Raw genomic sequence first — 22,012 nt, 5'->3', positions numbered from 1 at the left:
CTAGACTAGGAACATCACTAGCTAGATTTGTGCAAAATAATTATTTGAAAGAAAGAAAAAAAAACTCCTCATCTTTGATTGCGTCTGACTCCTTTGAACAATACTCCCTCAGAAATCTTGATACATTTCTGCTTCGTCTAATTATTTTTGTTGTTCCTCTCCAGTGACAAAACCAACGCGTGGAATTTGTTGTATCACAGAGGGACGGATAAAAAGACTCTGTCTTGGGAGAATGGGTCTGTAATTGTCAGCTAGAGGCTATCAAGACTCAGTAGAACCATTATACGAGCATAGAAGAAAAGGGACTTATCTTCTATGCTTTTGATAAATATGCTGTTTGTAACCTCAACTGCTTGCATCAAAGTTAGCGTAAGTTAATAAAATATAATTTTATTATTTCAGAACAGAATCTAGGCCTATAGGCAGCTATTTGACATAGAGAACAAGTGCTTGATCATTTGGGCTTTAGGCTAAACAGGCGGTTCAAACATACTGCAGCTGATGCTAAATAAGCAAGAATGTATGCATAAAGAAAGTTGCCGAAAGTTGCTTTCCTTGCTCTCTCTGTCTCAGCAGTAGACACAGGAGTACATTCAGTATATTCATGCATGATGCGTCACCTGTATTCTCCACTGGGAAATCCCACAAAGAACAAACAATGCACAAGTTGTATTTGAAATCAAACAAAATCAGAATAAAAATCAAACCAAATCCAGAGATACAATCACCCCACTCTCCCTCCCTGTGAGCACAAAGTCAGGTTATCTGATCCGTCGCAACATTTTCCCCTTCAGGCTAAAAGGGAATGAGGAAGCTTGGCTCTGACTCTGACAAAGCCATTCCCTTAATGGCAACAGCAATATTTCGGAGTTTGGATCCACAGCTAAACAGAGCATTTCCTCCATGGTCTCAGGCGGCCATTTCGTGGGAACAATCGTCCTCCCCCTCGCGCCTGAGGTTGGCATCTGATCAGAGCTACTGTCAGAGCCATCCCTGTGCATCATGGGAGTGTGACACTGTGCCTCTCCTTCCCTCCTTCCCTCCCTCTCGTTATCTCTCTCCAGCGCTCTCTATTTCTCTCTCTCTCTCAGATGTTCTCCAGGACATCGCAGGGCACGTAGCCTCTCTTCTTTCCACTGGCCACTCGGATGAAGCCACTGTGTTCATCCTCACCGCTTACACAAATCTGATGAAACAGTGAAGAATGCTCTCGTGATTTGGTTGCTTGTTGTACAAACAAAACACATTTTAACACATTAAATTAACAATGCACGGTGGCCCTAAGGGGCTGTAAGAAATATATAATTATCCCACCAAACAACAATGACACCTGTCTGTATTGGCCTGATAGTCTTTGATATAGCTACAGAGGGGTAGTTTGAATAGTCTTTGATACAGCTGCATAGGGGTAGTTTGAATCATCTTTGATAGAGCTGCAGAGGGGTAGTTTGAATAGTCTTTGATACAGCTGCAGAGGGGTAGTTTGAATAGTCTTTGATACAGCTGCATAGGGGTAGTTTGAATAATCTTTGATAGAGCTGCAGAGGGGTAGTTTGAATAGTCTTTGATACAGCTGCATAGGGGTAGTTTGAATAATCTTTGATAGAGCTGCAGAGGAGTAGTTTGAATAGTCTTTGATACAGCTGCAGAGGGGTAGTTTGAATAGTCTTTGATACAGCTGCTGAGGGGTAGTGTGAATGGCTGTGTGACTGGAAACAGCGGATGTTGCTACTCATTGGGGATGGAGGCAGAGCTATGAGGTCACTGACTCATCTTCAAAGTGTTAGGAATGGATGCATCTCCATTGGGGGTTACTAGCATGAACTCTCCTCTGAATCCTAAAATGCCCATGCAAAGCATTGTGGGAAAAGGATTTGAGGCGGCAAAGCCATTTGCCATGCCAAAATGGTAATGCCATGGAAACTGCTGAGAGCGGGGGACTACCAATTGGCCAGCTCAGGTCCATCCTTTGAAGTGAATGTTCCGGGAGAGAGTCTTTGGACTGAGTGCCCAGGACTCCCATTGCCTATGGGAATTGGTGAGAGGATGAACTGTGTCTGATGTCCACTTGTATCTGGGGCTTAAACATGAACTGCAGCAAGTAAAGTAATACATGGAAACATTTAAGGGACTAACTATACAATTCTTTAACAATAGATAACAATCATGTTTGCTTGTATATTAGTTCAATTGGGGATAATTGGGTACTTTTTAGTCACAAATAGTTTGACATAATTATCGTATGGTTTAAAAAGCTTTTAAGGTATTTTCTGATTTTATTGGAGAGATGCAGATAGAGGATGACAGGAAAGATAGAGAGATAGAGAGGGAAAATAGAGATAGAAAGATAGAGATAGCAAGATAGAGAGATAGAAAGATAGAGATAGCAAGATAGAGAGATAGAAAGATAGAGATAGCAAGATAGAGATAGCAAGATAGAGAGTTAGGAAGATAGAGATAGCAAGATAGAGAGATAGGAAGATAGACATAGCAAGATAGAAAGATAGCAAGATAGAGAGAGGTTGTCTCAAAGGGCAGTAGGCCAGATTCAAACCTATGCCGACACTGTAAACATGCGTGCCGGATGCCTCGGCATTACCACTCAACCAGCCAGGCCACAATAATCACGTATTGTGCGTAACAGTGAGATCACATACCTGACCCTCCTTCAGAGTGATCTGGCCTTGCCCCTTACAGCCGATGAACGTCCGGTGACACCTGAACACTCTGTCCCCGGTCTTCACCTGGTGAGCAAAGGCTGCTGGGAAGAAACCGATCCTGTCCTCGATCATGCCCTAGATCCATCATCCAGAGGAAACATTATACACTATCACATCTACAGGTCACACTAACATGGCAGCAGACAGGTGCAGACCCGGCGCCAGAACGAATCAGTTGGAGAGGCATTTGATTTCCATAGGTGGGCACATTTTTCCACGGGACCTCCTATGTGTGCACCCGCTTGAGCGTTCACAAATGTTTTAATGGGTGTAATAGTAAAGACCATAGGCAGCTCGTGAGTTTCAAGTTTGGGGAAGCTGACAATTTATCCTACCATTTCTACCGATCTGCGTGCCAGTTATGATTATTTTTTGTGGAACAGTTTCATTTCAATAATAAAGTTTTTGTTTTTCAAAATCATTGTCATGTGGTTAATCATAAAGTTCTGAAGTAAAATTAAACTATGGCGAGAGCACAAGCCTCTGCCATATGGACACACTGATCCACTGGCGGCTAAGAAATGACAGCATAGAGATAGAGTAGTAGTAGGCCTATAACTTCCATCGTCAACTAAGTAAAATACATACAGTGAGGGAAAAAAGTATTTGATCCCCTGCTGATTTTGTACGTTTGCCCACTGACAAAGAAATGATCAGTCTATAATTTTTATGGAAGGTTTATTTGAACAGTGAGAGACAGAATAACAACAAAAAAATCAAGAAAAACGCATGTCAAAAATTTTATGAATTGATTTGCATTTTAATGAGGGAAATAAGTATTTGACCCCCTCTCAATCAGAAAGATTTCTGGCTCCCAGGTGTCTTTTATACAGGTAACGAGCTGAGATTAGGAGCACACTCTTAAAGGGAGTGCTCCTAATCTCAGTTTGTTACCTGTATAAAAGACACCTGTCCACAGAAGCAATCAATCAATCAGATTCCAAACTCTCCACTATGGCCAAGACCAAAGAGCTCTCCAAGGATGTCAGGGACAAGATTGTAGACCTACACAAGGCTGGAATGGGCTACAAGACCATCGCCAAGCAGCTTGGTGAGAAGGTTACAACAGTTGGTGCGATTATTCGCAAATGGAAGAAACACAAAATAACTGTCAATCTCCCTCGGCCTGGGGCTCCATGCAAGATCTCACCTCGTGGAGTTGCAATGATCATGAGAACGGTGAGGAATCAGCCCAGAACTACATGGGAGGATCTTGTCAATGATCTCAAGGCAGCTAGGACCATAGTCACCAAGAAAACAATTGGTAACACACTACGCCGTGAAGGACTGAAATCCTGCAGCGCCCGCAAGGTCCCCCTGCTCAAGAACGCACATATACATGTCCGTCTGAAGTTTGCCAATGAACATCTGAATGATTCAGAGGAGAACTGGGTGAAAGTGTTGTGGTCAGATGAGACCAAAATGGAGCTCTTTGGCATCAACTCAACTCGCCGTGTTTGGAGGAGGAGGAATGCTGCCTATGACCCCAAGAACACCATCCCCACCGTCAAACATGGAGGTGGAAACATTATGCTTTGGGGGTGTTTTTCTGCTAAGGGGACAGGACAACTTCACTGCATCAAAGGAACGATGGACGGGGCCATATACCGTCAAATCTTGGGTGAGAACCTTCCCTCAGCCAGGGCATTGAAAATGGGTCGTGGATGGGTATCCCAGCATGACAATGACCCAAAACACACGGCCAAGGCAACAAAGGAGTGCCTCAAGAAGAAGCACATTAAGGTCCTGGAGTGGCCTAGCCAGTCTCCAGACCTTAATCCCATAGAAAATCGGTGGAGGGAGCTGAAGGTTCGAGTTGCCAAACGTCAGCCTCGAAACCTTAATGACTTGGAGAAGATCTGCAAAGAGGAGTGGGACAAAATCCCTCCTGAGATGTGTGCAAACCTGGTGGCCAACTACAAGAAACGTCTGACCTCTGTGATTGCCACCAAGTACTAAGTCATGTTTTGCAGAGGGGTCAAATACTTATTTCCCTCATTAAAATGCAAATCAATTCATAACATTTTTGACATACGTTTTTCTGGATTTTTTTGTTGTTATTCTGTCTCTCACTGTTCAAATAAACCTACCATTAAAATTATAGACTGATCATTTCTTTGTCAGTGGGCAAACGTACAAAATCAGCAGGGGATCAAATACTTTTTTCCCTCACTGTAGGCCTAAAGCAAACAAATACAAACAGTAGAAAATATCCTGATGAAAATTCTGGTTCTTTCAATCTCTCTATTCCGCATGTCTGCCTCCCTTTCTATCTGTCTTGACTTGAGCTATTACTAGTGAAGTGCAACATTATATAAAATTATCACTTGGTCTGGCTAGAAGCTGTAGCTAGCGAACTTGCAACATTGTATCAACTATCCCATTCTGGGCCCTCAGAGTTTCCTGCGCCAGTGAGCTCAGGACAGAAATATGTTTTTTTTTTAATGACGTTTCCACTGGATATATGGGATCATCAGATCATGATATTTTGCTCTTTCACACCGAGGCTTGGTGATTATCGAGGCAGGGAGTGTTGGAAAGATTTTTCAAATACTGAGGAACTATCATTCGCAATGGATGTAAAAAAAAAACAGACTTTGTTGACTTGTGTGAGGCGAAGAAAAGTGGTGTACATAGTGAATTAAGACAATCAGACAAATCAGTCATTGCCAAATGGGCTCTTTCCTAATAATAATAATATGCCATTTAGCAGACGCTTTTATCCAAAGTGACTTACAGTCATGCGTGCATACATTTTTGTGTATGGGTGGTCCCGGGGATCGAACCCACTACCTTGGCGTTACAAGCGCCGTGCTCTACCAGCTGAGCTGGTCCTACATACTGTATGCATGTATTCCGGAGAGAGACGCACCATAACATGGTCTACACATGGTCTACACATACTGAGACAGAGGGGTGCTGTTTCGCTCGCTCTGATGTTTTAAATGAGATTGATGAGTCTGTCTGTTGGCGCGCATCTCGGTCAAATAACTGATCAATATTTCAACATTTTATTTGGATGGGTAAGGATGTACGGTAGGCCGGGCCCCCAAAGGTCCGCCCATAACGCCGGCCCTGGACTGGTGTAGTGTAGTGGTTTAAATGTCAGTACTAGCTGTCTTCCACTTAAATACATACCTTCCACCAGTCATCATTGGAGTCGTCCGCCAGTACGATTCTGTCTCCGGGTCTAAATTAGAAATAAATTGCATATTAAAAATCAATGTCTCTGGTGCTGTAAATTAGATTTAATCTGTTAATAAGAAAGACAAACCTGAAATAATGTTGTTTCCATTATGACTCGCCTCCTACAGTCATAATGCCTCTTTAAAATATCCTGTCTATTGAATCAGGTCTGTGAGAGGAAAAGCGCTGTCCTTTTAGTTTGAACATGTTAAAAATGGTTGTCTATTGAGATCTTTCTATTATTAAAAAATATGGAAAATGTTGGTTTATTAAATATATTGCCAATCGAAATATGTTTGGAATCGTGCTTTTATAGTATCATCACCATCATCGTCATGTAGCAGTAGACTAATAACAAATTACGCAGAAGAAAGTTATCACAAGCCAGGTGTCACAACATGTAATGTAAAAAGAGATTGACATTTCCCCGCCTTTTGATGAGGGTGCCTTTAAAGTCTACAGTACAATGTGATTTGGTGTGTCTGTCTGAAGTGTTGATTATGGTCTGTAATGGGATCCTGAGACCTTGAGCCCGTCTAGCTTGGCTTTCATAGGAGATGATTTAAAACAACACTTGCAGCATCACCCAACTGCACAGCAGCTATTTGTGGGCTGGGAGTCATGCTGTGATGTGGGTGTGAATGAATTTCAAATTAAGTGTGGGATGATTGAAGTCTTTCTGGGGAGCAAGGAGGAGAATCTCAGACGATTGGAGCGTCTGAGAGACTGGATTACTAAGGGAACGATGGAGTAAAATGGATACTTAGGGCCAAGGGCTGTTGAGAGAGAAACTCTTATTTCTTAAGGGCCAATTGCAAAGTGACAATAAAAAAAAGGGTGCCCTATATGTTAACATTTACGTAGTCCAGACGATTCCCACACGGACGTCAATTAAACGTCTATTCCACGTTGGTTCAACGTAATTTAATTGAAATGACATGGAAACAACATTGATTCAACGTGCCCAGTGTGTTGGCAGCTTTCCACAGGTTCCAGAAAATATCACAGAGACATTGATATTTGTCTCATTAAGCAATAAGGCCCGAGTGGGTGTGGAATATGGCCATTATACCACGGCTAAGGGCTGGTCTTATGCACGACGCAACGCTGAGTGCCTGGATATAGCCCTTAGCCGTGGTACAGTATATTGGCGATATACCACAAACCCCCGAGGTGCCTTATTGTATTATAAACTGGTTACCAACGTAATTAGAGCAGTAAAAATACTTTTTTTGTCATACCCGTCGTATATGGTCTGATATACCACGGCTGTCAACCCAAATCAGCATTCAGGGCTCGAACCACAGTTTATAATAAGCAATAAACCATCAGGTATTGTCTTTTTATCACATCATATTGTAATTCGGTGAAATCATAACCATATTTTTGTAACAATATCTTTATAATCTAATGAATCGGGTCAAATCGCAGGTCAAATCGCAACCATATTTATGTAACAATATCTTTAGAATCCAATGAATTGGGTCAAATCGCAACCATATTTATGTAACAATATCTTTAGAATCCAATGAATTGGGTCAAATCGCAACCATATTTATGTAACAATATCTTAATAATCTAATGAATCGGGTCAAATCATAACCATATTTATGTAACGATATCTTTATAATCTAATGAATCGGGTCAAATCATAACCATATTCATGTACCGATAATCTAATGAATTCATGTGGGTTTATGCCTGGTTTATGATTAAGAGATAGTCTTATAAATAAATTGGTAATTTAGCAGACGCTCTTATCCAGAGCGACTTACAGGAGCAGTTAGGGTTAAGTGCCTTGCTCAAGGGCACATCGACAGATTTTTCACCTAGTCGGCTCGGGGATTAGAATCAGCAACCTTTCGGTTACTGGCACAGCGCTCTTAACCACTAAGCTACCTGCCTTATGGTCGTTAAACTGAGCAAAGTACAAGCAGGAGACCACACACAAAACACAGACAATTTAATTGTCATGCATAACAAAACAGACAATGTTTGTTCATGTTGTATTAGAGAATAACACTGGCAAAGACCTGATATCTATTGAGCAGTGATTACAGCGTGCATTCAGTGATGTCTGCCTGCTTATCGGGGTAAACACAGCGTGTGTGTTCTATATTCAAGAGAAGGTAATTGTTAACGCCATGGTTTTATAAAGAAAATGCAGGAAACGTCCAGGCAAGGCCAAGGCCCTTCAGAAACCAATCAAACAACCCATTCTGACAGTGAGCTAGTAGGAGCTTTTGGCCCTTGCAGATAAGAGAGTTTAAACTAAGCAGTCCCATAAATCAGTCAGACTATTTATGACACTGTTTTTGCAAGTATTACAAAAGCGAGACAGCGGCAATGTGTGACTGACTGGCCATTGATGCCTGCTACCAGGTTAACGGACAGCTTAAGTGTGTGTAGATGTGTGGGTCTACTGAAGCTTATGTCCATCACAATTTGCCACCAAAATTAGGGGCCAGTCACAAAAATAATATCACCTTGGCGAGAGAAAGAGGGAGTGAGTGTGTTTGTGTCTGTGTGTGTGTGTGTGTGTGTTTGTCTGTGTGTATATACCACTGACCTCATCTCCAGGTCTTCACTCTCCTGGGGAGTGAATGTAAACAAAGCAACGTAGGTGTTGAGCTGCAGTGTGTCCTTCTGCAGCCATCTCCTCTCCTGCAAGGCAACACACACACACACACACACACACACACACACACACACACACACACACACACACACAGCTGCTGTCAGCTGATCCAACAAACAGTGTAGACTACAGCTTTTTGTTATTCCCTAATCAAATCAAAGAGGAAATTCTTTACTTCTTTAATTCCTTTTGATTATTCTTAGATTAGAATGAGCTCTTGTTCTGATAGAAAGAGGGAGAATTGCTCAAGTCGTTCTGCCACCTGCTACTGTAAAGTTTACACAACATTATATATATGAGTGGGAGGAAGCATCCTCTTGTTTAGTTGATCTGTTTTCATACGCTCCCAGGAAATTAAAAGACAATAAAAGCGGGGGTGGAGAGGATGTTGTTAGAGAAGTGCTAACACAATTATCGCAGGCACATTCAGTAACCGTATTTGCACACACTCACACCTTAAGGCACTTTCTACTTTTGTCACAAATAGTCGCACTCTAGCAATAATAATATAATAATAATATGCCATTTAGCAGACGCTTTTATCCAAAGCAACTTACAGTCATGCGTGCATACATTTTTGTGTATGGGTGGTCCCGGGGATCGAACCCACTACCCTGGCGTTACAAGCGCCGTGCTCTACCAGCTGAGCTACAGAGGACCACAATGACCTAGAATGACCTAGAATGCCAGTGTCTGAGAAAGGCCCATAAAATTGCCAAAGACTCCAGCCACCTGAGACATGGACTGTTCTCCAGGCTCAGACCAAGACTACTAAACAGCTTCTATCCCCTGACCATAAGACTGTTAAATGGCTAATAATGCTCCCCCTCACACCTAAGCTGCTGCTAAAATGATTATTGATTCGATGTATTACTACCACAACGCTGCTGTTCATTGATTATTGATTGCCATTACCATTAGTACCTATCTATTTTATCCTGCTACTTGTCACTGTTACTCTTGTGTACATGTACACTGAGTTTACAAAACATTAGGAACACCTGCTCTTTCCATGACATAGACTGACCAGGTGAACCCAGGTGAAAGCTATGATCCTTTATTGATGTCACCGTAAATCCACTTCAGTCAGTGTAGATGAAGGGGAGGAGACGGGTTAAATAGGTTTTTAAGCCTTGAGACAATTGAGACATGGATTGTGTTTGTGTGCCATTCAGAGGGTGAATGGGCAAGACAGAATATTTAACTAACTTTGAACGGGGTATGGCAGTAAGTGCCAGACAAACCGGTTTGAGTGTATCAAGAACTGCAACGCTGCTGGGTTTTTCCACGCTTAACAGTGTCCTGTGTGTATCAAGAATGGCCCACCACCCAAAGGACATCCAGCCAACTTGACACAACTGTGGGAAGCATTGGAGTCAAGCATTGGCCAGCATCCCCGTGGAACGCTTTCGACACCATTTAGAGTCCATGACCTGATGAATTGAGGCTGTTTTGATGGCAAAAGGGGGTGCAACTGAATATTAGGAAGGTGATCCTAATGTTTTGTACACAGTGTATATATTACCACTAGTATATTACCATCAGTATTTATATATTCCAGCTACCAGTCACTTGTCAGCCCTGTTTACATGTATATTGTTGTAGAAAATTGTCCTGATCCTCAGTAAAACACAAAGTACTTCCAGAGTTTTTGTAGAATTAAGATAGACTTTATTTCACAAGCAATAGAGCCGAGATGGTCTGCAGAGCAACTAACTCTCCACCTCTAAGCTCTCAGTTTATAATTTATACAGTTTCATCCTCGCTCATATTACACACCTTTTTACCTTAATCCCTCCCTGTTTAGATCCTCCACCATTGTTTCCAAGTTTTCACATCTTGACCGCTCCGCCGACTTCCTTATTTTATAATAGTGGCGCAATCTGACTTATTTTCCTTCTATTCAACCTGTTTTATGAAACAATGGGGGCGGGACCAAGCCCTGTTATGTGAAAAATAACAGAGCCATTTCCTGTCTCTGTTCTAACCCTTGAATTGATTCTTAAACATAGCAGGTCCATTTTCTGAGCCTCAATTAATCCTAAAAAATTGTAGGTCCATTTCCTGAGCCATTTCCTGGCTCTGTTTCAGACCTCTATCTTTTGCACCGTGCTTAGCTATGTCATGTTGTGATTAACTATGCATTGTTAGCTTGTCATGTTGTGAATAACTGTGCTTAACTGAAAAATCTCCAACACACACACACACACCACTTATGCTCCTGCCATACTGTCTCCTGAGTGTCTCCTGAGTGGCGCAGTGGTCTAAGGCACTGCATCGCAGTGCTAGCTGTGCCACTAGAGATCCTGGTTCGAATCCAGGCTGTGTCGCAGCCGGCCGCGACTGGGAGACTCATGGGCAGCGCACAGTTGTCCAGGGTAGGGGAGGGAATGGCCGGCAGGGATGTAGTTCAGTTGATAGAGCATTGCGCCAGGGTTGTGGGTTCGATTCCCACGGGGGACCAGTATGAAAAAATAATGTATTCACTAACTGTAAGTCGCTCTGGATAAGAGCGTCTGCTAAATGACTAAAATGTAATACTGTTTACTATTATTAATTGTATTATTATTATTATTATTTATCCTGCTACCAGTCACTTTATCCTAATTCCTGCCTAAATGTACATATATACCTCAATACTCCAGTATCACTTCACATTGTACATTTGGTACTGGCACTGACCCTGTATGTAGCTTCCTCTCTTATTTCTTATTTATCGTGTTTTCTTTATAATATACAGTGAGGGAAAAAAGTATTTGATCCCCTGCTGATTTTGTACGTTTTCCCACTGACAAAGACATGATCAGTCTATAATTTTAATGGTAGGTTTATTTGAACAGTGAGAGACAGAATAACAACAAAAACATCCAGAAAACGCATGTCAAAAATGTAATAAATTGATTTGCATTTTAATTAGGGAAATAAGTATTTGACCCCCTCTCAATCAGAAAGATTTCTGGCTCCCAGGTGTCTTTTATACAGGTAACGAGCTGAGATTAGGAGCACACTCTTAAAGTGCTCCTAATCTCAGCTTGTTACCTGTATAAAAGACACCTGTCCACAGAAGCAATCAATCAATCAGATTCCAAACTCTCCACCATGGCCAAGATCAAAGAGCTCTCCAAGGATGTCTGGGACAAGATTGTAGACCTACACAAGGCTGGAATGGGCTACAAGACCATCGCCAAGCAGCTTGGTGAGAAGGTGACAACAGTTGGTGTGATTCTTCGCAAATGGAAGAAACACAAAAGAACTGTCAATCTCCCTCGGCCTGGGGCTCCATGCAAGATCTCACCTCGTGGAGTTGCAATGATCATGAGAACGGTGAGGAATCAGCCCAGAACTACACGGGAGGATCTTGTCAATGATCTCAAGGCAGCTGGGACCATAGTCACCAAGAAAACAATTGGTAACACAATACGTCGTGAAGGACTGAAATCCTGCAGCGCCCGCAAGCTCAAGAAAGCACATATACAGGGCCGTCTGAACTTTGCCAATGAACATCTGAATTATTCAGAGGAGAACTGGGTGAAAGTGTTGTGGTCAGATGAGACCAAAATGGAGCTCTTTGGCATCAACTCAACTCGCCGTGTTTGGAGGAGGAGGAATGCTGCCTATGACCCCAAGAACACCATCCCCACCGTCAAACATGGAGGTGGAAACATTATGCTTTGGGGGTGTTTTTCTGCTAAGGGGACAGGACAACTTCACCGCATCAAAGGGACGATGGACGGGGCCCGAAATGGGGAACAGGTGTTGTTGGTTCAAGACATGGGGACATAAGATGTCCAAGGAACAGGTGTTGGTTCAAGACATGGGGACATAAGATGTCCAAGGAACAGGTGTTGGTTCAAGACATGGGGACATAAGATGTCCAGGGAACAGGTATTGGTTCAAGACATGGGGACATAAGATGTCCAGGGAACAGGTGTTGGTTCAAGACATGGGGACATAAGATGTCCAGGGAACAGGTATTGGTTCAAGACATGGGGACATAAGATGTCCAGGGAACAGGTGTTGGTTGGTTTGGAATATGGGATAAGAAATGGGCTGTATATTTGAATAGACCAATCAGTAATTAGTGTCTCTCATTTCAGATAGGACAAGAAGCAACATGGGACAATCTGCTCCTGCAGCGTGTGGTCCATGCCTCTGCTCATTCCCCTGTAGAGCCTGTGTCTGTGTGTCATTCTGTTTGGGTGCCAGGCTGCGTTTATAGACCTGCCTTCAGATGAACAAACGGCATCCTCCCAGCTGTGCTAAGCTCAGCCAGATAAGAGTGGAAAATACCACTTTACATGTTTCAGCGAGCTGGCCAGGGGAGATTGCATAGTGTGTGTGTGTGTGCACGTGTGTGCATGTGTATGTATGTGTGTTTGCACATTCACATGCATGTTTGCTTGTATTTCTCTGTACTTTGTGTGTTTTTGGTCATTTCCAAAGTTGACATTAAGGATAAACATGTAAAATGAATGATAAATAGAGGCTGGCTTGAAATATTACAAATATGAAACATGTTCTGGGAACCTGAACACTGCAGTTCTTTTTTTTCATTCTACCACCGTAGAAGCCAGAGAGAGGGCAAAATAAATCTGGCTGAGATTTGCTCATCAATATTACACTACAGGGAACAGTATGGAGTTTGCACTAGTTTTGTAATGTGTCAGGCTGCACGCAGAAAATAAATATTGCACAGACCAGAGCTGGAGATATAAACATTAGGGTCAGAGCCTATTTATATCTGTGTGTGCCAGTGGCCGAGGCAAGGGTATCATTTGTCTGTAAGGGAGATACATTCTTTCTCCTAACTCCTGGGAAAGTCAGTAGTGATGGGAGTCTGGCCAATAGTAAGTAGCCTGCTAATGGACACGCACACAGCAAGAACTGGCTCATGATCAGGTCTCAGGCTAAAGGCACAGAGTAGAGTACAGCCCAACAGCAAGAACTGGCTCAGGATCAGGTCTCAGGCTAAAGGCACTGAGTAGAGTACAGCCCAACAGCAAGCACAGCACAGACACAGTTCTCAGAGGCTTTCAATAGAATAGTGTACAGTATCTCAAGATATTCTTAGTCCAGAGCTATGATTTGCTCAGGGCCAACAGACAACAAAAGTTAATGCACCATGTCAATGATTGATTATTTGTGACACTTATTGCCATGCTAATTGCATAAAACAACAGTGAATGGGGTTGTCCATTGCAGATCTTGTTGCTTTGAAGATTTCTAGCAAATGCCCAACCTTTTTTATTTGCCCCATGTTCCACACTAGCTCTTCCTCGCCATAGACTAATTGTGACATGATGAAATCTAAGTTTAGAAGGTAGTTATTGATAGCTCCGCGTCTAGGGTTTTCACACTGCACCTATTTTGGGTAGGTCTAAGCCCTGGGCTACATTATAGACAATGCATGTTTCAAATTGGGTTGACACCAACCTTACTAAGCCCAGGGCTCATTTGGCTCCAGAGCAGTTTGTGCTATCCTTAGACTTTATGTCAATGTGTTAGTCCGTAGGACAAATGGGCAATGGACTAAGGATAGCCGTGGGCTAAGATACATTCTAGAGGGAAAGTCCTGCAGCACACACAAACATTAAGGACTGAGAAAATAATCAGTCACTGGGCTCCACTGAAGAACATTAACTTTGCATTTTCCATTTCCAGATCAGAGGTTATTATGATTTGTCATGAGCAGCTCTTGCAGTGTTTACTTCTACCTGCATTCTATGTGCCAGCAGTCTTTCTCAATGTATTTGTGCTTGGTCATAAAAGAGCGCAGCACCCAAGACAAAGGGACTGTAGATGACGCAGGCTCCTCGCAAGAGACATTATTTATGACCTCATAAAACAGTATTAAAATTATGTTTGTGTGTTCTACTCTGTTCCACTGGTGTAAGACAAGACAGACACACCTTCAGGTGCTATACTGTACCATTTTCTCTCTCTAGTGTCAAATCAATGTTTTATCTCTACTAACCATGTGTCTCAAAGCATCTGGGTGTTCAGGGGCCTCCTGGATGACTTCAACACAAAATCAAACAATTTCTAATTGAAAAAAGATCTGTAACTCTCTTAGCATTCCACTGATATGCTTGGGCGGGAATTAAATGAGTAACACTAATGTAATTTACAGTAGGAAAAAGTCTGTGTGGAAGTTGAACTTTTCTCACTGCTGCCCTCCTCAGAGTTACAGGGAGTCTGGTTACTATACTTCTGCCCTCCTCAGAGTTACAGGGAGTCTGGTTACTATACTGCTGCCCTCCTCAGAGTTACAGGGAGTCTGGTTACTATACTGCTGCCCTCCTCAGAGTTACAGGGAGTCTGGTTACTATACTGCTGCCCTCCTCAGAGTTACAGGGAGTCTGGTTACTATACTGCTGCCCTCCTCAGAGTTACAGGGAGTCTGGTTACTATACTGCTGCCCTCCTCAGAGTTACAGGGAGTCTGGTTACTATACTGCTGCCCTCCTCAGAGTTACAGGGAGTCTGGTTACTATACTGCTGCCCTCCTCAGAGTTACAGGGAGTCTGGTTACTATACTGCTGCCCTCCTCAGAGTTACAGGGAGTCTGGTTACTATACTGCTGCCCTCCTCAGAGTTACAGGGAGTCTGGTTACTATACTGCTGCCCTCCTCAGAGTTACAGGGAGTCTGGTTACTATACTGCTGCCCTCCTCAGAGTTACAGGGAGTCTGGTTACTATACTGCTGCCCTCCTCAGAGTTACAGGGAGTCTGGTTACTATACTGCTGCCCTCCTCAGAGTTACAGGGGGTCTGGTTACTATACTGCTGCCCTCCTCAGAGTTACAGGGGGTCTGGTTACTATACTGCTGCCCTCCTCAGAGTTACAGGGAGTCTGGTTACTATACTGCTGCCCTCCTCAGAGTTACAGGGAGTCTGGTTACTATACTGCTGCCCTCCTCAGAGTTACAGGGAGTCTGGTTACTATACTGCTGCCCTCCTCAGAGTTACAGGGAGTCTGGTTACTATACTGCTGCCCTCCTCAGAGTTACAGGGAGTCTGGTTACTATACTGCTGCCCTCCTCAGAGTTACAGGGAGTCTGGTTACTATACTGCTGCCCTCCTCAGAGTTACAGGGAGTCTGGTTACTATACTGCTGCCCTCCTCAGAGTTACAGGGAGTCTGGTTACTATACTGCTGCCCTCCTCAGAGTTACAGGGAGTCTGGTTACTATACTGCTGCCCTCCTCAGAGTTACAGGGAGTCTGGTTACTATACTGCTGCCCTCCTCTGAGTTACAGGGATGTCACGACTTCCGTCGAGGCTGCCCCCCCTCCTGGTTCAGGCAGGCTTCGGCGTTCGTCGTCACCAGAGTACTAGCTACTGCCGATCCCATTCTCATCACTCCACTTGTCATGTCTTGTCAATCACACACACCTGGTGCTCATTCCCCTAATTAGTATGTGTATAAATGTTCCCTCTGTTCCCCTTGTCTTTGTGAGTGATTGTTTTGTTGTGAGAGCGTGTAGCTCGGTTGAGCTACATTTCACTGTGTTATTTGCCAAGGTGGATGTTTTCCCTTGTACAGTTTCGTTTGACGTTTGGGGTGTTTGATTTATGCAAACGTATTAAACTCTGGACTTCAATATTTTACCTCCTGTGCCTGACTCCTTCTTTCACACCTCGTCACAAGCGAGTGTTGTTACTATACTGCTGCCCTCCTCAGAGTTACAGGGGGTCTGGTTACTATACTGTAAGTGTTTGGGTTCCTTACCAGTGAATCATCAGGTTTCCTCTCAGCCACGTGGCAATAGGGAATGGGCTCCGTCCCATTCTCAAGTGATGTGAACACTGGAAAATGTCAAAACATTCAGTAAATCACCCCCAAATCAATGACAAATACTTCAATTATCAAAGACAACATTAAAGCTATCAACACTCTGACAATCAAAAAAAGACAGTGAAGCTTGGATGAACCTCGACAGCAGTGGGATTTAATCCACTGAATGTCCTGGAATAAACCTAAGTATTCATTTTACAAGCTGTGATAGAAAAGCTATTTCATAAATAAATACATATTTCAGAAAGCAACAGAGTATTCGGATGGCATTACTAATGGGACAGATTGTCATACTGTAAGTATGGATCTTTTTATTTTCTTACGGAGACCTGTCCAGATATTCAAGTAGGGTTGAGGAGAAATTCCAGTCTCTACACGTGGCAAGCAGAGAGGAACACAGAATAAGGTTTCTCTTCCTCTCTCCTTAGGGGTCAGATGATATTCTTTGTGTGGAGCTTCTAACGGCATTTTGAATAATGTGAGGTCTACTCCAACCAGTGTGCTTTCTACAACTTCATTGTTCTGGGTGAATGCTACTGCATGCAAAAGGTCAGGGCAATAGCCTTATTACCCTTCTTCTTTGAGATCTTACACTGGGTACTGTAAATACAACTGAGAATCCAATACATTCAGTGAGCATCCATTACATTCAGTCGGCATCCATTACATTCAGTGAGCATCCATTACATTCAGTCGGTATCCATTACATTCAGTGAGCATCCATTACATTCAGTCGGCATCCATTACATTCAGTGAGCATCCGTTACATTCAGTGAGCATCCATTACATTCAGTCGGTATCCATTACATTCAGTGAGCATCCATTACATTCAGTCGGCATCCATTACATTCAGTGAGCATCCATTACATTCAGTCGGCATCCATTACATTCAGTGAGCATCCATTACATTCAGTCGGCATCCATTACATTCAGTGAGCATCCGTTACATTCAGTGAGCATCCATTACATTCAGTCGGCATCCATTACATTCAGTAAGCATCCATTACATTCAGTCGGCATCCATTACATTCAGTGAGCATCCATTACATTCAGTCGGCATCCATTACATTCAGTGAGCATCCATTACATTCAGTGAGGATCCATTACATTCAGTCGGCATCCATTACATTCAGTGAGCATCCATTACATTCAGTCGGCATCCATTACATTCAGTGAGAATCCATTACATTCAGTGAGCATCCATTACATTCAGTGAATCAACTGAAATTTAGTTCAGTTCAAGGCTGGATCAAGGATCTGGCATATAAGGTTATAGACATACCATTAAGCAGTCAGTAAAGTTTCATTCATAAAGTCTATGCATAACAGAAGTGCATTTCCCAGTGTCACTAATGGCTGCCTCTTAGTCACTAATGGCTGCATCTTAGTCACTAATGGCTGCCTCTTGGTACACCGTGTACAGTACTCACCATTATCACTGTGCTTCCTGGTGAGTTCATGTCGACTGCTGTGAGCGACGGCCTCTTCTGGAACCTGGGGTAAGTCACTAGTCTGTGGGAGCAGATAGAGGTCATTACATCTAACTGACAGATTGTAGCCAGTCATTCAGATCCTACAGTAGCTAGGTACCTAGACCACACACTAATTTCTGATCTTAAAGTGATGCAGCAGAGTTTTTTGTTGTAGCTAGTAGTTTTGAAGTAGCGCTCACGAGTCAAAACGGGTCCCCGAAAATTGTGCACAACGTCATCCATATCGTATGATATGTTACGTTCTTTTTTAATTTTATTTTCTTCCTGTTATTCGTACGATATGTTACATTTTAAGCAGACGCTCTTATCCAGAGCAACTTACAGTTAGTGAATACATATTTATTTATTTTTTTATACTGGCCCCCTGTGGGAATCGAACCCACAACCCTGGCATTGCATCCCACAACCCCACAGCTCTATCAACTGAGCTACATCCCTGCCAGCCATTCCCTCCCCTACCCTGGACCAATTGTGCGCCGCCCATGAGTCTCCCGGTCGCGGCCGGCTGCGACAGAGCCTGGATTCGAACCAGGATCTCTAGTGGCACAGTTAGCACTGCGATGCAGTGCCTTAGACCACTGCGCCACTCAGGAGTGTTACAAATTTGTAAGTGCTTAAGATCCCGTTAAATCTCTTTAATGTTTTTGACACTTTTCCTAGAATTGTAGAGGGTGGTCTAGATTTAGGACCACCAAAAAAGCTTTGATGTTATCTTGAATTTACAAACACTGCTCAACGGAGCTCGAAAACATAGACTAATATTATGACAGGGCAACAGTTGAAGGAATCATAACAACACATGTTCCCACCAAAGCAGTACTGTATAGGATCTAAATATGTAGTTGCCAATTATCATCGTAACCTATGTGAAAGTGTACAATGTGTATGACAGGGGTAACGTGCAATGTATGTATTATGTTGAGTGTGTAATGTGCAGTGTCTATTTTGTATGCAGCAGTACTGTGTGTCTAAGACTATTTTCCCCTCGGGGACATTAACGTTAATCCTATCCTAACCAGGGATGTACTGGTAAACAAATTAGGTGGGTGAACTGAGTTTACCCTCTGCTATCACTGATGCTAATCATTGTCCTAGTTTTTAAGCCCCAGGTACTTCACCTTATAAATAGCAGCTGCAGTTGACAGGACTTCCCTGGTGGCTTTAAGACATCATTTCCAGAACTGATTCAAGCCGCAGATACAGTTTAAGTGAGATGTACACAGAGAAGCTGCAGAGTTGAGAAAAGAGGAGAGGTCCTCCCCTTTTATTTTGCAATTCATGTTTACACTTTGAGTCTTCGAGTCCTCCTCTCTGTCTTAATCTGAGCATTTTCATCAGCAGATATCTCTCCTGGAATAACTATTCCAATCCCCTCATCATCATCTATTCCTGGAGTAGATTACCTTTATTGGTCAAATTTCCTCAGCAGTAGCTGTATCCGAGTACACCTTTATTGGTAATATTTACTCCACAATGGCTGTATCAGAGTACACCTTTATTGGTTCTATTTACTCCACAGTGGCTGTCTCTCAGTACATCTTTATTGGTCATATTTACTCCACAGTGGCTGTATCTTAGTACACTGTTATTGGTTCTATTTACTCCACAGTGGCTGTCTCAGTACACCTTTATTGGTCATATTTAGTCCACAGTGGCTGTCTCTCAGTACATCTTTATTGGTCATATTTACTCCACAGTGGCTGTATCTTAGTACACTGTTATTGGTTCTATTTACTCCACAGTGGCTGTGTCTCAGTACACCTTTATTGGTCATATTTAGTCCACAGTGGCTGTCTCTCAGTACATCTTTATTGGTCATATTTACTCCACAGTGGCTGTATCTGAGTACACCTTTATTTGTCATATTTACTCCACAGTGGCTGTCTCTCAGTACACCTTTGTTGGTCATATTTACTCCACAGTGGCTGTATCTGAGTCTACCGTTATTGGTCATATTTACTCCACAGTGGCTGTATCTCAGTACACTATCATCACTCAAGGCAGAGCTGGAGTGTGCATTCAACAACAACACCTGTACTGTATCTTTTCAATCTATACTTTGCCTCTATGTACGTTCATTGCTATAAGTGAGTTTTGGCCCGCACTTTGACGTGTGTCCATTTGTCCAGCTGAATATGACATAATGTATAAAGTACATAATGTATTCACTTGACCTGTCAACCATGCTCCCAGGCCCCAGGTTAAAATGAGTGATCGAACTCTAATCAATTAAGCTGGGATAACAGCAGCCAAGCAACTGCGCCGGAGCAGAGATGCACCCCTACACTCCGACACTCATTCACTCACAGATGAAAGAGATGCAGCACCAAAACACAGAACAACATGATATAAACATTTTGAAATCACCTGCTTAATGACCGTTATGTTAGTAGGCTAACCTCTGGCCTGACATCTCTATACGTTGCTGATGGGGTAGTTTCTTAAATGACAGTCAGGTGGTGAATTGCTGATGAGGTCATTTCATTACAGTTTTTCTCAATCACGTACAAGTAATTTTTGGATCTGTGTTGAAATGTATCTATAGTATAAGAGCAATGATCAAATACTCAAATACATTTACTGACTTGCATATTTTAGACCACCTTTTGCAAAACATTTAATACAAATGTCATCAGTGAATACAACTGTTTTGTTCACAGAATATTAACACACTGTTTTCATCAGAAGATAAATGTGTGTTCACTGTTTCAGGTAATCATCAAATACTACTGCACAAAATTCTAAATCACCTCATCAATGACATACCATGCACAATACATGGAAAGATCTAGGCAATGGGGGACTGTCTAATTGTTATGCTTTTTTACAATATTGCTGACATGCGAGATGCAGAGAATGAAGTTGGGTTACTCCCAAGTCATCATCTCCAACACTGTGACCTTCTATTACAGAGCTTTGTTTTGGTGTGGATTGAGATCTATACATTAATATCAGTTGGGTTCCTCTATTGTACTGTCATGCCCTGACCTTTAATGCCTGTTGTTTCTTGTTGGTTTGGTCAGGGTGTGAATTTCTATGTGTATGATCTAGATATTGTAGATCTATGTTGGCCGGGTGTGGTTCCCAATCAGAGGCAGCTGTCGATCGTTGTCTCTGATTAGGGATCATACTTAGGCAGCCATGTTGCCTACCTATGTTGTGGGATCTTGTTTCTGTGTGTTAGGCTTGTTTGAGGTTAGCCTGTAGAATGTCACGTCACATTGCTTTTGTTGTTTTGTTCAGTGTTTATTTAATAAATGAACATGTACGCATACCACGCTGCACCTTGGTCCAATCCTGTACTCAACCAACGTGACATGTACTCACCTTTCCTTATTTCTATTGTGGATTGTGTTTCTGTGCACCAATGGAAAGTCTACAAAACTATGAGCAAACCAGCCTTTTTATTGAATACATGGAATTGGATTGTGATGATACCGATTAATGAATCCTGCACACTATGTGCTTATTTTTTTATTGAATTCTTTATCAGGAAGAATATTTGATTTGATGTGTATGAAATGTTTTGGTGAAATATGCATAAAACAAAGGAGATTAATTACCCATAATTCTGCACCTTTGGATAGTTGTATGTCCAATTTTGATCTACATGATTTAGTGACTGCAAAGAAAATGTATTGATCTACTGGGAGTTTTAAAAGACAGACTAACTTTCTGTTCTGTCTGCTTGGACTCAAGAGATAAGTATGGTTGCGGTAATCTTTTTTCAGGCAGTCGTGTTCTTTTGATGAATGTATTTGAAATTTTGACAGTATAATCTAGTTTTGATGAATGTATTTATGTTTCGAGAAGACACATTTACAGAGCTCTGTGTCTTGTGGAAGTTATTTTGAAATGTAGTTTCCTAATGTTCTATCAGGAAGGCTGGTCTGAATGCTCGTCACTTTTTATTTATCTATACTGAACAAATATATAAACGCAACATGCAACAATTTCAACATTTCTACTGAGTTACAGTTCATATAAGGAAATAAGTCCATTGAAATAAATTAATTAGGCCCTTATCTATGGATTTCACATGACTGGGCAGGGGTGCAGCCATTGGTGGGCCTTGGAGGGCATAGGCCCACCCACTTGGCAGCCAGGCCCACCCACTGAGGGGCCAGGTCCAGCCAATCAGACTGATTTTTTCCCCACAAAAGGGCTTTATTACAGACAG

The 22,012-nt window shown here is 42.4% G+C and overlaps 1 protein-coding gene across 1 annotated transcript in view; it reads right to left on the bottom strand.

Moving 5' to 3' along the window:
- Positions 1-1,087: 1,087 nt before the first annotated feature.
- The window catches only part of LOC311145246 (SH3 and cysteine-rich domain-containing protein-like), a gene marked incomplete at both ends in the record, with an annotated part of 53,563 nt that continues 32,638 nt past the window's right edge, over positions 1,088-22,012 (bottom strand). The window contains 6 exons of the mRNA XM_084181480.1: positions 1,088-1,186; positions 2,658-2,795; positions 5,859-5,910; positions 8,476-8,570; positions 16,274-16,350; positions 17,770-17,851. Of these exons, the coding sequence (XP_084037606.1) occupies positions 1,088-1,186; positions 2,658-2,795; positions 5,859-5,910; positions 8,476-8,570; positions 16,274-16,350; positions 17,770-17,851 (543 nt within the window). The remainder of the gene's footprint in view (positions 1,187-2,657; positions 2,796-5,858; positions 5,911-8,475; positions 8,571-16,273; positions 16,351-17,769; positions 17,852-22,012) is intronic.

Source organism: Coregonus lavaretus (assembly GCF_964263955.1).
Source record: "Coregonus lavaretus genome assembly, chromosome: 18".
Taxonomy (NCBI): Eukaryota; Metazoa; Chordata; class Actinopteri; order Salmoniformes; family Salmonidae; genus Coregonus; species Coregonus lavaretus.
Note: the sequence above shows the minus strand (reverse complement) of the source record. Positions and strands in the feature narration are given on the sequence as shown.